General features: G+C 33.8%; 1 protein-coding gene across 1 annotated transcript in view; it reads right to left on the reverse strand.

Annotated features, from left to right (window-relative positions):
* The window catches only part of CNTLN (centlein), a 170,497-nt gene that overhangs the window by 109,296 nt on the left and 45,852 nt on the right, over window positions 1-15,349 (reverse strand). Inside the window, 1 exon segment of the mRNA XM_059836999.1 lies at window positions 13,191-13,438. Coding sequence (XP_059692982.1) covers window positions 13,191-13,438 — 248 coding nt within the window.

Raw genomic sequence — 15,349 nt, forward strand, 5'->3', positions numbered from 1 at the left:
CCAACTCTGACTTAGATGCAAGCTCAACTCTGCTTCAAACTGGTCAGAAGGCACACTATAGCTTAGTAAAAGCTAAAGTCTCAGCAACAGAGCAGAGTTTAAACATACAGTTCCGACCAGAAAACAGGTGCATAAGATCACCAGAACATCTGAATTAGGAGAACAGTAATTCTGACCTATGGCACCAACTAGACTACGACACATACCTAAAAGTTTTCTTCAGTCAAAACTCCTGGAATCTACTGTCATATGCCAAGCAAAGCCATATGACTGAAATGATGAGAAGGAGTTTCCTGTTATTCTGTTACTTAGTTATACAGCTGTGAAGCTAAGTCACAGGCAGTGTTCACTACAGTATCCTTTACAAACTCATTTCTGCAGCTTGGGCAGCCATTGTCACAGCTTCATGTCTATTCACTGCAATTACATCTGAGATGGACAACAAGTCTTGAAGAACAACTTACCCAGCCTGGACCTTGTGTCTCCTTGAGCTGTCAAAATGTCCTACAAGTCAGAAAAAGGGTTTCCACCATCCATTAACCCTCTTAAGACTTATATTTGCCATCCTCCAAAATTCACATGATTTATATCATAGGAAAAAGAACACTCTGATCATCTAATATAGAAGAACAGGGAGTTGAAAGAAGGATGCGATTCCTTTCTGAAGACCATGTGGCCACTCTGTCAGAAAGATTTCCCAAACCCAGTATGAATTATTTATTTTATTTATCAGGAAGATCACATCTCCTGGTATACAATCTATGCTCCAAATTATTGGGAAAAATATGCAATTACAAGACAAGAGCATTACTTTGTAGTCTGGAAAAAAAACACTTAGAAGAATCATCATTGAAAGCATAAAGGCAAGACTGGATTTCATTAAGCCTTTTTGTCAAACTAGCCACACATTTCCTTATGCATTTGTTGAACTGGCAACTTTTTAGTAGCAAGTACACAATAAAACTGGATCTTTTTCCATAAAACTGATCATAGCACAGTAAGCGAAAGTTGAAAACATCAGTCCTATATGCTCTGAAACATTATAATTAGTAATGATTAAAACAGACTGTAACACTACAGAAGTCCAAGTAAACATTGATGAAATTATCTTTATTCTTTTGGAACAAAGCTTTATCATTGTGGTTTAGATGTTTCTAGTAAGTATTATGGTTTTTTCTTCTTCTTTTTTCTTAAGAGCTCTTACAGCATTTTCTATAGCATTTTAGTTTCTAAAAAGCTTATGAACAAGTTAGTAGACAAGTTAACTAGACAAAATATACTGAAACTATCTTAAGATATAGCTAGACAGACAGATAGACAGACATAGATATATCTCCATACTGGAAGTTTCCAGGTGAGTTTAAAAAAGAACATTTTTCTGAGTTTTTACTGAGTCTCAGCACTGCAAATTAAAAATACATAAACCTTTATATAACAGTCAGGCTGGTCCAAAGAAAAAGCAACTTTGTTGTCTGCTGAACTATTACACTATTATCACAAGTAAAAATCAAACCTGTGCACTAATGGTGTAAACTAGGGACTGTGCTTGTTATGCATTATCATCTCTGTACATTAGAACCTCAATCATACTCAAACAAATTCACTAAAGTGTGGTTTTCAATCTGCTAACTATGCATTCCATAATAGCCTGTAATTATTAAAAACTGACAAGAAAGCTACGCCACCTGTGTTTATGTGAAGCCAGGTAATGAAAAAAACAACAACGCTGTCATCACCTCTCAATTCCTGATTGCATTATCAAAACTGTAGCCGAGTTTGGCATCTGGGTGTGACCTTGTTAACTGCTAGGGTAATTAAATTTATTCTATTGGGAAAAGGGATGATAAATTATTAGCAAGAAGATTTTGTTCACATTTTATTAAATTGGCCTGTCAAAGGGTCGGCCAAATTATCAAGGGCCTCATTTATTGGAGGCCAGCCATATTGCCACATCTGTTACAATTATTTATAATTTCAGCAGTTGAAAACCAACTGAGTTCGGCATCCGCCATGTAAAGTAATTTACAAATTATCTGATGAGGGAGTGTTTTAGCTTCTCCCTCATTTCTAGCCAGCAGAAAGCAGCGCTGTAATTACAGAACACGATTAGGTTCTTTGGGGAACTTATCTTGCACTCATAGCCATAGTAAGATGCAGCAAGAACATATGGAGGAGCTTGTGCTTCTACTCCCTGAAGCTCGTGACCCGCCTGCCGCTGAGCCCTTGAGTTGAATTTGAATGAGAGTGCCATGGCTAATGTTCTACACATGCACCATTTATGCCACAAAACAAATCGGATCACTGTTAATTATGAAGCAGCTATAATCAGGCCTTCACATCTGTGTAATGTGAAGCGCAGTAGGCTGTATTCCAATAATGTATGACTACCTTTGGGTCGCAAATTGCGAGCCATATTGCCTCAGTAGTAGTTACTGAATTCAAAGTAAGTCCTTTGATAAAAGCCCATCACAAAGATATTTTTATCCATTTTTTTTTTAAAACACAAGCCTTTCTTTATCAGCTATTGACCAGAACAGTTAAAGCATATGGCACAAGTTCATTAATGAACAGTAGCACACAGCACTCTAATTTAATGAAACCACTTGAGCCATAAAAATCAGATTTAGTTAATTCCCCCCTTCCCTTTTTTTCTTTTCTGCATCTAGCCTATACCCTGGACTCCAGCATAATGTCATGGGTGATCTTGCTGCAAAATATAATTATTTTCTCATACATTTAAAAACAGATTTTATATTTTAAGAGCTTGTGCATTTTGCAACGTGGAATGAGGAGGTATGGGTGTGTGTGAGGACAAATGAAAAGAAATTGAAAATTGGAAAGAAATGTCCAAGTAGTTTCCTCTTCATAATGCAAAATTTAATCTGATAACTATTAATAGTCTATATATAATTTCTATTTTAAAAATTGTCTGGCAGCTGTCTTCTAGCAAAAAAAAAAAAATCCTTTATTCAGTGAAAAATCTTTCTGTGAGAAAGCAGCTAAACAAGCAGCACCCAGATGGCAAACCAGCTACAGTTTAATTAATCCACTAAAAGCCATTCAGTTTTCAGTAAGGGTAATGTAATTTTGAATAATTGTAGGGAAAAAAAATCACTAAACGTTCTTAAGTTTTATTATAGCAGCATGAATAGTGCCACTATAGAGTAGTTAAAGTTGAGTTGCTCTTTGCATTATAAACCCCACATTTTCAGTATCTTGGTCTTTTTGATTCAGTACATTGAAAATAGATAAATGGAATATCACACTAAACGAGAATGAATCTATTCTTCAAAATGGCTTTTTCTTCCTGCCTTTTTAGCACTACAGAATAGGATGCAGACTACTTTTCAAAACTTATACTACTTCCTAAAGTACACAGCATTTCTTTCCTCTCTTAAAAAGTAATTTCAAAAGCTGCACAAAATCGCTGTTCCTTGTTTTATAGACAACACATACCTGCATCCTGGCACACATACAACACTGCAGGTGAAGTTCCAAATTGTCATAGTAAAACAAACCCAGATATAAATGAAATTGCACTTTATGATGATCAAGTGCTAGTATACCGTGATCCCAACAGCAACAATGACTTCACAGACTTCATTAGACAAGTTATAATGCCATACAGCTTTTCTGAGGCAAAGAACCACTTAGAAGACAGTCCTTTGTAAGTGTATTATCTCAGCACATGTGCAGCTCAAAGACTTTAGAGACATTTAGAAAAGTAATTATACTTTAGGAAATGCCTTTATTTTCTCCTTTGCATCTTGTTTAAAGGACATGTATACAAAACATTGTAAATACAGTTTCACAACACATTGGTATAAGAAAACATGTTTGGAAAGCAAAAAATTATTACTGTTTCTCTGACTGAGAAGCACTTTTTAAAGTGTTTTGCTGTAAGCCACCATAATTAATCTGATAAAAAATTAACAAAATTAAAATAACATAATTGTATTGAAAATCCCATGAGCTGCAAATGTAAGCTTAAAATTATACTTACCTATGTATTTCAAACACTAAAAAATACTGTTACTCTTCTATCACAGATTTGAGCATGGAGAAAGTACAACTTTGCAAGCTATAATTTATACTTGTCCTTATTATAAGGGTTATAATCTGAAAATAACAGACAGCAGTTAGGGGAATACAACCATTCGAAAAATGTTATTGGTATTTTCCATCATTAAATCCTAATTATTTACTCAGTGCATTGTGTCACGTAAATTGATCAGTTTCAGCTCCATATTACTTTCTCTAAAGCCTGAGCCTTCAAGCAAACAGTGATAATCTTTTGCTTTCCTCAATGTGCTTCAGTATTACAACAGCAATAATATCCATTACGATTTTATTTCATCTTGTCCATTACAAATATCTTTTTACTACAGTATTTGTTAGTTGCTTTAAAAACTACATTTTTACTTCTTTCTGATTATTTTGAATTACTTTTTAATGAATTGAGTATTTCTAGAAACTGGAAGACAATTCTGTCAAGTTTTGACACACAAAGAGTGCAAGAATGAGGAATTTTTATTGTATATAAATTAAACTTTAAATTTTCTAACAGTAAACCCCAAATAATTGTAATATAAAAAGCATTTAGTTAGGAATATGTGATATCTCCTTTTTTAAATGCTGTATAATTACCAAGACAGAAAATTAAGCTCAAACATGGACTTCAAATATCCGCACTACAATAGTGGGTATATAGGACTAAATCTAGAACTGCCAAAATAAACTAGAGATACCCAGTCAAGCTAAATTCTTTTACCATTTATATTTCAGTCAAAAATCAGTATTTTAAAGACTCTACTACCTAAGTCTAATAAACTGAAACCACTGAAAAACTGATGTTAAAAACCAGAAAGTCATACTCTGAAAATACATCTTGATGGATTTTTGCATGGCAATAATGACAGCAGTTTTGAAATATTTCCTTTATGTATTTCTCATATGGATCTAACTTTGTATTTTAGTTTAAAAATCTTGGGGGGGTTTTGTCTAATAATCTTAAATTACATCTATGTGCAATCTATGTACTTCCATTGTTTTACTGGTATTTTCTATTCTGACTACTTTTAAAAACTTCATAATGAGAAATTAAGATACTCTATTAAGTAGAGCACACATACCTGTCAAATGCTACATTTACAAGTGGAAACTTTTATATGCCTGTTAATTACTGTTTTTTGATCAAGTGACTCCTCTTTGGTGACATTGTCTTTGGTGTCTGCACACACAAAGTAAGTAGGAGTCAGGGCAGAAATGACTGCTTCAATTAAGTAAATATATTTACATATTTATTATTCACATGGATAATAGTTACACTATTATAGGTATACTAACTGAACAACTACATGCATACATAGTAAGATGTAAATTTTTGTAATGCAGACTGAAATTTTTCATCACACACATTACCAGAATAGCCAAATAAAATGAAGCAAACATTTGTTCTCACCAGTTAAGAACACAGCATTTTAAAAAGGCATTTTTACCTTTAATGGAAGAAAACAGATATTCTTGCTCTCTGTAACACACACAACACTGAGGTACTATACTCATAGCTACTCAGTATCTGAAGAAGATACCTCACTGTGTCAACAGACTGTTAGCATGTCTCACAGGCTGAACTTTTAGCAAGGCATTAATCTGAACATGCTCAAGAAATCAGTACTTCATAGCAAAAGTAAAATTGTACTTAAACCAACTTCTCTTCTCAGGAAGGATTGCTTAAAAAATTTGAATAGGAAAACTAGTAGGTGTCCACACTGCTTCGCTGCCTTGTTAACCAAGCTTCTATTCCAAATCCATTGTATTCTGATGTTGCAGTCAAGAAACAGTTAGATGAGTTAGAAGATTCCTTTTAATCACACTTGACTTCAGAATTTTACAAATTATTAGAATTCTGGTTATATAACAGGCCAAGAGAAGGTAATCACAGTTTTTCTCCCCTCCAGAAACCCCAGATGGGCAACCAACACAACAATCATTACTTTTCTGAAATTTATACTGGATAGTAAAGGTGGTGATGGCAAATTTGGCTGTAATCAAAATCCAGTCAAAAATGAGCCTTATGATACACTACCAAGAGGAATACTCTGGCCTTTCAACTAGAGCAACACTGCATGTTAACAAAATTTGGGATATTTGTAACTGGAGAATGTAAGAATGACTTTTCATTTTACTCTTGGTGCTGTCACTTTTGTTTCAATGATACAATTCTTCCTCCCTTTCATTTTTTTATATTACTCAGGAATTAAAGCCTTTGAAAACAATCACAACTTCTAGACTGGGAAACTACCTAACACTTTGTGAGAAATTTGGAAACAATAATCTAACAGCCTTTCATTCTTCCTCTCATTTTCAACTCCATAGGTTCTCAAAATCCACACAGGACAAAGTGAATTACTTCTTGCCTTTTTCCAAGGCAGATCAGAGATCATGTCTCTCAGGCAAAACTAATTCAACGTCCCAATAGATTGATATTTCAAATTAGTCCAAGCCATTAAATATTTGCATTGAAGTTTTTGTGCCAACTGGATCTTATATTTATATTTATAGTTACATGTTTATACTTAGAAATGCTCTCTAGAAGTGCAAGTTCAAGATTAGCCAATTTCTTATGGAAATAAGTATCTCACAGGAAAATAAACAGTTCATTTATCAAAACCATATAATGTCCTTCCAAATGAATGGAACATCAAGACACAGTTACTTCCAGCTATAACTATATAAGCTCATTAGCTAGATCATACTGGTATGACAATTTGCTGGTTTTATGACTAGCAGTACTTAAGTGGTTATAATTATAGTATCTGAAAGGTAGCATCCTAGTAAGATGAATGGAGAACATCAAAAATATTATGCTTTTTCCTAGTTGGCAGCCACATCCCCTAATGTAGCTAATGGGGTTTTTTGGTAGTCAGCATTTGTCAGGATAAGACAAATAGCATGTCTTTTGCCTTGCACAAACTTTTCCAACCTTTCCTGCTTTGAAAACAGTACTAACAGAAACCATATTCAAGCATAAAACTAGCTAAAGCTATGTGTAAAAACCATATTCACACTGTTAATATTTTAAAACTATGATTTATATACTTTTTTAAAGAAAACGAATGTACTATTCAATAGTAGTTGATAATATTCAGGTTTTTTCTAAAGGAATTTAACATCAGAAAATTTAAAAATGAAAATTAGCTGTGAGAAAATAACAGAGATAAGTGAAACAGTTTCCAAGTTGCCATTTTGCTCCTCATATTTGTTTTTTCTGTTTTGTAGATCAAATAAATGCTTAACATTTACATTGAATTATTTGGGGTTTAATTCTCATTTCTGACCCAGCTTTAGAAGAAGCACTATATTTAATCACATTGCAGTAAGCGCATTCCAAAGTATTCACAACTGCACAGCATGATGAAACAGGTTAACCATTAATAAAGTTAGGTGTATACAAACAGGACGTAAAACATACATCAGAGAGGCAGAACATTGCATAGAATATCCAAATGAAAAGCAAAAATATTGAATATGATTTATCTCAGAACAAGCAAACTTGACAGAAGAAAATAATAGAATCTTGAATATATGTATGTGAATGGTTATACTTTACTTGAATGCAAACAGGACATGAGATCTACCCAGTAAACTTCTTAATCCCCAAGAAAACTTACAAAAGTAAATTTTGTTCATAAGATAAAAATAAATAGGAATATATTTTAAATAATTCCTTACAATGTCTTATGGTAATTGACAGTGGAAAAAAAAAGCACCAGCAAGCAACACACAAAGTGTTCTGCAAAAATGTTGACTAACTGTACTTAGAGAATTTCTTCTTAACACACTATAGCCGTCCTTTCTCTGACAGGCAGCTTTGATTGTTGCAGGTGAAGATACTTAAAAACAAATGAGAAAAGATTGAAGGTATAGAAATCAGTACACTATAATAAATTTAGTCTATTTGACATGAGAGCATTATTCATCAGTCAGAAAGGGTAATTTAGCTGAATTATACAGAAAGTAAAGTATTCCATATTTCTCAGCTATCCTAACAATTTCCTGTATTGATTTACCTGATTTCATCAGAAAACACTTTTTTGGTACATCAATAAAGAGATGCTTGTAACAGAAAACAAAATACCATCAAAAAAGCAAAAAATGCCTAATCAAAGCCAGGACCTCCAGAAGCAAAAGATGGAACTGTAATGGCTACTCACATATAATGGAAAAAACAGCCTGATAATGGTGGGAAAAGGAAACACTGACATATACTGAATATGTGTGATGGCAAAATTATCTTAGGTCAGACCAAGGAAAGCTGAGAAATTTAGAAAAATAAACTAGTAAAATTAAATAATTGACCTATGCTATTATTGGATGATATGTTAACCAGAATTGTAGCGCAATTGGAAAAAAAAACCCTGCAGAGTGAAACAGCTGAAACAAATTACCAACACTTAACAAGGGTGAAGGATTTATTTTAAAGTAGGTTTAGATTGCTCCTATGCACTAAATGCCAGCTAACAGCCAGGGTACCTTTTTCAGTTCCATGATCCAAAAGGTACTTAGCTGATACTGTTATTAATATTTCTATGGTATCAACTGAAGTATGAGATAGAGTCATTTGGGAGACTTTCTTCAAAGTTTCTGGTGAGAAACTAACACTAAGAAAGATCCATCTAAAAATGTAACAGTAACCACATTATATGCACTGTGTATAAAACAAGTATTCTCCTACATTAAATGTTTTATCAAAATGCTCACACCCTAAAAAAGAATATTACAGAGACTGAAGTAAATAGAATCATAGAATCATTAAGGCTGGAAATGATCTTGAAGATCACCAAGTTCAAGCTTTGACCAAAGCCATTGTGTCAACTAAACCATAGCACTAATTACTGCATCTAGCTGTTTCTGAGTCCAAACATACAGTAATACTGAACATATAGTAATGACATAAATTTTTAAAAGTTAGTCTAAATTAAGACAAAGTAAAACTATAATGGAAATTATTACAGCACTATTGGAGAAATCCATGTTACAACCCATGCTTTTTAAGAGAATTTGAAAAGAACAAGAGTAGAAATCAGCTGAAGAAATTCTAGAGTAAAGGTGAAGAGCCAGTCCAGACAGTCTATATATAGCACATTCATGACGTTTAGTTTCATTTTATTTATATTCACTTTTCCCCTCACAAATACTTGAATATTCTGCAGATATCGCCATTATACACCGGAACTGCTGTGGTCCAAGGATACTGGTACAGGGTCCTTTAAGCATGAAAACCATTGCCTGTGAGTGCACAATTTAATACCACCCTAAGAGGCTCTTCAACTTCAACCTATAGGCACATCTGACGCCAAAATCTATTTGCCAGAATGCAACCAAGTGTACTGGTGTTTGGCAAGCACCACTACACTTGGTCACATTCTAGCAAATTAACCTTAATTAACACATTTTTCAACCATAGAGAACAGAATTTGAGCTTGAACTAAAGTGTGGGAATCTGTTAAAGATGCGAGTTCCTCAAAACCTTCCCAAAGTAGACATAAAAACAACAATACACTTATTACTTATGTGGGCTTTAGCATATTTGATTGGACACGTAGTTTCTCTCCTGCCTTATCATGTGTGAAAGGACATAGGCTTTTCATTCTAATTTGAATAGGAGCCTGCACTACCACTAGCATTTACAGATCTATATAGGGGTTTAGCATTTATTTTCAGAATTTAATACTGCTTACATAAACACATTTATTTTTAACTATGCTTAAAGGTTGCTGCAGTTACAAAAAATATTGGAAGTGTAAAACAACTGTGTGATAGTCAACACAGTAACTTGACGTTCTGATGACAATTTTGTGGGCTTGAAGGAAAGCAAACTACTTCTACAAGACACCATGGGAAGGACTAGCAAAGGCAAATGCGGGTACGAAATAACATCTGAAAAGTATCTGTCATATTCCTATTTTTATCTACTTGCTGATGCACTTGATGCAGATTTCTGCGATGCCTCATAACTGGAAACTCTTATGGTGCTTTCTAATTACTATATCTAAATAGTCTAATTAGACTACTGCAGAATGCTTTTCTTCATCCACAGACATGCACACTACCACTATTCATAGTATTCTCTATCTGAGAGCTGAGTTCCAGGACATAAATTATCATTTCCTGTTGAATGACAATGCTATTTCCATTCCACTAAAAAGGCCTTCCACCGAATGACTTTTAATCAGTATGATTAACATAGATCCTAAAGGCCACATCAGATCAAGCGAAAGTAAAGCACTATAAAAACAAAGGCCTTAACTTGTAAATTTCAGAAAACAGTGATAAACTGGTGAAGGACTTCAGAATCTCTTCTTGTCTTATTATCCCTAGTATTGATTGAAATCTCTCCACCTTGAAATTGTTGATGAGGACAAACCTATTGAGTCTCATTAAATCCAGCATAGGAATGAAGTCCCCAGAGCATTTGGGACCACTAAAGCAGATGCTACACATTTTAGAAAAATATTCTCTATCCTTGAGAATATGAACTACAGCTGCAATATGAAATAGACATCAATTTATTTCCATAAAAGCTCTAATGTAAAGGAGTTACTGTAGAACACAGCATCCTTAAAATTTTTACTTAGAGAAAAAAGGTATGCGAAGTCAACCCAACCTGATAAAAGAGGTTACAGATCTTTACATGTTGCTCACTACAGCTAGACTTGAAAATTTGTGGTCCTCAATAAATTTATGCATAATTCAAAGCAAGTTTATGATCTCAGTTTTATCAGAAATATTTTTATTTTTTCAGTCTCCTGTTTCATACTACACATCAACATCAGCACAAAAACCTGTTTTTCTCAATGGCACCCTGTTAACATGAACTTTGGTTACGTGAGCCAACCATACCGCCTGAGCTACAGCACATAGTACCTATCTGACCACTAACAGAGAGGTCATTGATCTTGCTGTAAGGGACAATATATCATAGGATGTACACGCTGATAGGCTCAATGCCATTTGAAGAAGTAGGAAAATATTCCTTTGTGACTGTATTTATGGAATAGCTGACACATCCTTATCTAGCTGTTGCAGACTGCATATTATTAATGCAGGGAAGACAAAAAGAACACAGATTTGTCTGCAATAGTTCATGCCTCTCTCATTGAAGCAAAAAAATAGACATATTATTTCTACAGATGCTGAGTTTTCCAAAAGCCTGCTGTGACTTCAGTAGGACTGCATATCTTGTGATTTGAAAAATCCATGTTACTCGACACAATTACAATTGGCTGTTTTATACAGTTCTGATCAGAAATACAGAATAGGACTGTCACGATAAATTCATTCCTTTCCCATTCTAAAGTTCTCTTAACTTAACTTGCCACAAACATTAGCTCTATTCCACTGTGACTCGGGAACTACACTTATTCCTTTTTTCACTGTTTTTTTTCTTTTTTTTCACGATTTTTTTCAGGTTTGATATTTTACAAAAAGACAACTTAGCAGTTCCACAACAGTAATTTTTTAGCAGATATGAGTTGGTGTTTGCTAGTTTAAGAGAGCTTACTCATCCATGTTAAAAAATATTGAATTCAACATCTCCAAACCAGTACCTTTTAGAGTCTTTTCTAAACTGGGACTATTTGCCTATCAAAAATTAGGGCTTATCTTCTAAACCATACTACTCTTGTTATAAGGTAAGATAGGCGGAAGTTTTAAGTCCTGCCTAGACTGACTAAGAACTGTGAACTATCTTTCTGAAGCAATCCTAAATATTGAACCAAACCAGATCAGAAGTGGCTTGACCCCACAGCTATATTATTATAACCATCAACTGTAATCCAGTTTTATTTTCTTTCATATAGTATTGTTGTAGAACTTTTCTGAAAGAATATGGTTTTATAGATAGCAGTGAAGACATGTCATACTATCTTTCCTTATTTTTTTTTTTTTGAGTGACTCAAAGGATTCATTTAACACCTTCAGACCACTGACTAGAGAATGGAAAAAAAAAATAGCAACTCCTGACACCTCTATTCTCTTTTTTTAAATTCTAGAATTTACTCTGTCTTGCCCCACATAGATGAATTCCTCCTGTCTTGTACATGTTCTGAACAACTTTGACAGAAAGTCTACCTGTAGCTTGACTGAGCTACTACTGCAATGCAGAAATTATTTAATATCGTCATTGTATCATTATGGTATCATCACTGCAGTCAAATAAACTGTAGAGTTTTCTAGGGTGTTTCGGGGTTTTTTTACACATAACAGCTCTTTATGTTGGCATTCCACACAATTTCAAATTACCTTAGCAAACCACATCACATGGTACAATGTCAAGTAGACAAGAATGTGCTGGGCACTACAAGCTACAAACACTAAACAAACACACCTTTGGAAACCCAGTACTGATTCTGCTTTGACTCTGGTCTAGCTTCACAATTTTATTACAATCTGCACACTCCAAGTAAGATGACAAAGGGAAGAAAAGTTTTTTGGGAAAATGCACTGGCAATATACAACTTCAGAAGGCAGTTCCAAGATAGCAGAAGGCATGTGGAAGCTGTTTATAGAAATTCTTCCTTGCCATCTTCCTTCTTAATCCTTCTAAGAAGGAAGCAAACATACTTTTTGTATTTCTTAAAGACTGAAAAATATATATAAGTTCATAAACCTGAAAGAAGTTCAGAGTGAACACTTCCCTGACATTCACCAAAAATATAAAACCATTCTGCAAATGTGTGTATTGTTCCAACTCTCTGAACCAGTTAACCATTTCAAAAGATATTATAGTAACAATTTTTCCAGTTAATTTTTATAGAGCAGGTTTTTGTATATTAAACCACTAATATTCTTTGTGATTCACACAAATACTTTGTTTAGTAAAAAGAATATCTTCCCTTAACTATGAAAATCAATTTGGAGAATTTAGTAATTAAAAGTTCCTGTCCTACAGAAGAGGAAGATGAAAAACATAATTAACACCAAATCAGATAAAGAAATTTATTTGCTTGGCAATTCCTTCCTACTTTTCTTCAGATGCCACGAAATCTTAATTTTTTAAGGCTGATCAATTCAACCTATGCAAGGGGCCATATCTGCTGGTACGCAATCAGGCCAATAAACTCAAATATTCAATTATATTTTGGCAATAATAGAGAATAACAGAGATCTAAAAGATGCAAAACTACAAAGAGCTTTGATTACTCTGTGCATTGATACTGTACAGATGGATATTAAAGTGAACCCTATGAACATAAAGCTCATACTTTTTGATACATACTTTTTGATATATTATTTTAGCTGTGCAAGCATATTCTTGGTCTTGCAGTACTTTTTGTGTATCAGCATTGAGAGACTCTAGCTGCTTTATCAGCTCAGCCTGCTGTGTTCTATCTTCAATGTTTTGTCTGTAAAGATTCTGTAGCTCCTCTCCTTCCTGTGCAAAACAAGCAATAAAGAGAAATTAAGAAAAAGAACAATGACTTCTGTTAAAAAATTGTATGCAGATAATTTAATTGTAGATAATGAACTTCCCATCTTCATTAATTTTTCTGTCAATTGCCTTACAAACACTGTAAATTACATATAAAATATTTACCATACACTTTTGAGAAATATCTAAAAAACAGTTAACTTTCAAAATGGAATGCCTTTCTATTTCTCTGTAATGTTTAAACTGCTCTAAAATAAATACATTTTCACTACTTCATCTTTTTCTAATCGAATATTCAACTAACTCTTTAGCAGTAAATGTAAAACACACAGAACACATCAACTGTAAATAAGTTGTTGGGGTTTTTTTGACCTAGAACAATCAGAAAAAGATAAAACTTTTTCCTGAACTTATGGAGTATGTGTGAAGCAACCTTTTTTTCTGACATGCATCTCTTCCCTAGACACATGAATATGTTTGCTGATAAATTACTTTTTGTCTGCAGGTACAGCATACTGCAACAACCATAAACAAAGTAAGCAAAATCTTTGGTGCATATAACATAATAAAAGCCCTATAAAGACAGTAAGAGGAATGGTGGTGTAATGCAACCATAGGATAGATCTAGTATAATCAGCTTTCTTAATAATTTCACTCTACTGCTGATGGATTTTCTAAATTAAGATCAAAGCACAGTAACACTTACTATAAACAATGATTAAGACTTCAAATATTTTCTGCAACATATACTGAAAGTACCGATGACTCTATTAATCTCTGCTTATGTATTTTCAACTTAATTCCCTTTTAATTCACAAGCACATTTCAAACTAATATTACACAGAGATACCAAAATATATATTTAGCACTCCAACTAATTTTCTTCCTTACTTCCTCAAAGAATTTTAACCTCCTCTTAACCTCTAGCACATATGTAATATTTCTGTGACTGGAATTATCATTAACAGGAATTATCATAGCATTTTTCTAATGCTTCTGGAGATATCCAGGTAAAGATTAATGTATAAAAGGTAAGCAGCAATACCAGCTTCATTGTCTTCTACCAGGAAAAACAGAATGACAAATAAACAATTTTAAGGGAAATTGACAAAAGCTTTTCCTGAAACCAGTGCCACTAACTAGAATTTGTGACTGAATGATTACTCAATACAGATACATCTGAATAATTACACACAAATTTAAACTACACGTGCAATACAACAATCAGACAGTTTTATTTTGTTAAAAAGCACCATTTCAGAAAACCTGTTAAAAGAGCAACAAAGAATAACACTTAAAGACACACTAACCACTAGGACTCAACACTAAGTCCTGCTGTTCTGAATGAATTGTAAAGCAGCTCCCCAAAGTTAACAAAAGCAGAGATACACTAAAGACTTCTGAAGTACAAAAGTGAAACCGCAGTATGTATTGTACATGTACTAATTTAATTCTGTTCAGAATGGCAGCAGAACTACAGACAAGTGATACATTAGGGCCTTCTGACAGTTATACAACAGGCTTCCAAACAAGCTCTTCTTTAATTTCCCTGATTGCATGTATATAATTGAAAATAACACATCTCTTTTCACTGCAGTTGAAACACATATTATATTAATTTTGCACAGGTTCTCCAACCAAATCTTCCTTTTGTTGTGGAAGGGAAAAACATAGGATAATGTTGAATCCTCAAGACCAGTCTCCTATATTGCTACTCTTTAATTTGTATGCAAACATCAATGCAGTTATCTGTGTCTGTCACTCGAGAATGCAGTATTATGTGCTCTCTAATGGTCTGCCCACAAAGTTTATTAAGGTCAATGGGAGTCTTTTTTGTTGACTTTATCAGACTTCCAGTTATATCCAGGGGAGGCGGTAGGAGGGGGAAACTAAATCTTGCAGCCACACAAGAAC

The sequence above is a fragment of the Haemorhous mexicanus genome, chromosome Z (genome assembly GCF_027477595.1).
Source record: "Haemorhous mexicanus isolate bHaeMex1 chromosome Z, bHaeMex1.pri, whole genome shotgun sequence".
In the NCBI taxonomy this organism is placed as follows: Eukaryota; Metazoa; Chordata; class Aves; order Passeriformes; family Fringillidae; genus Haemorhous; species Haemorhous mexicanus.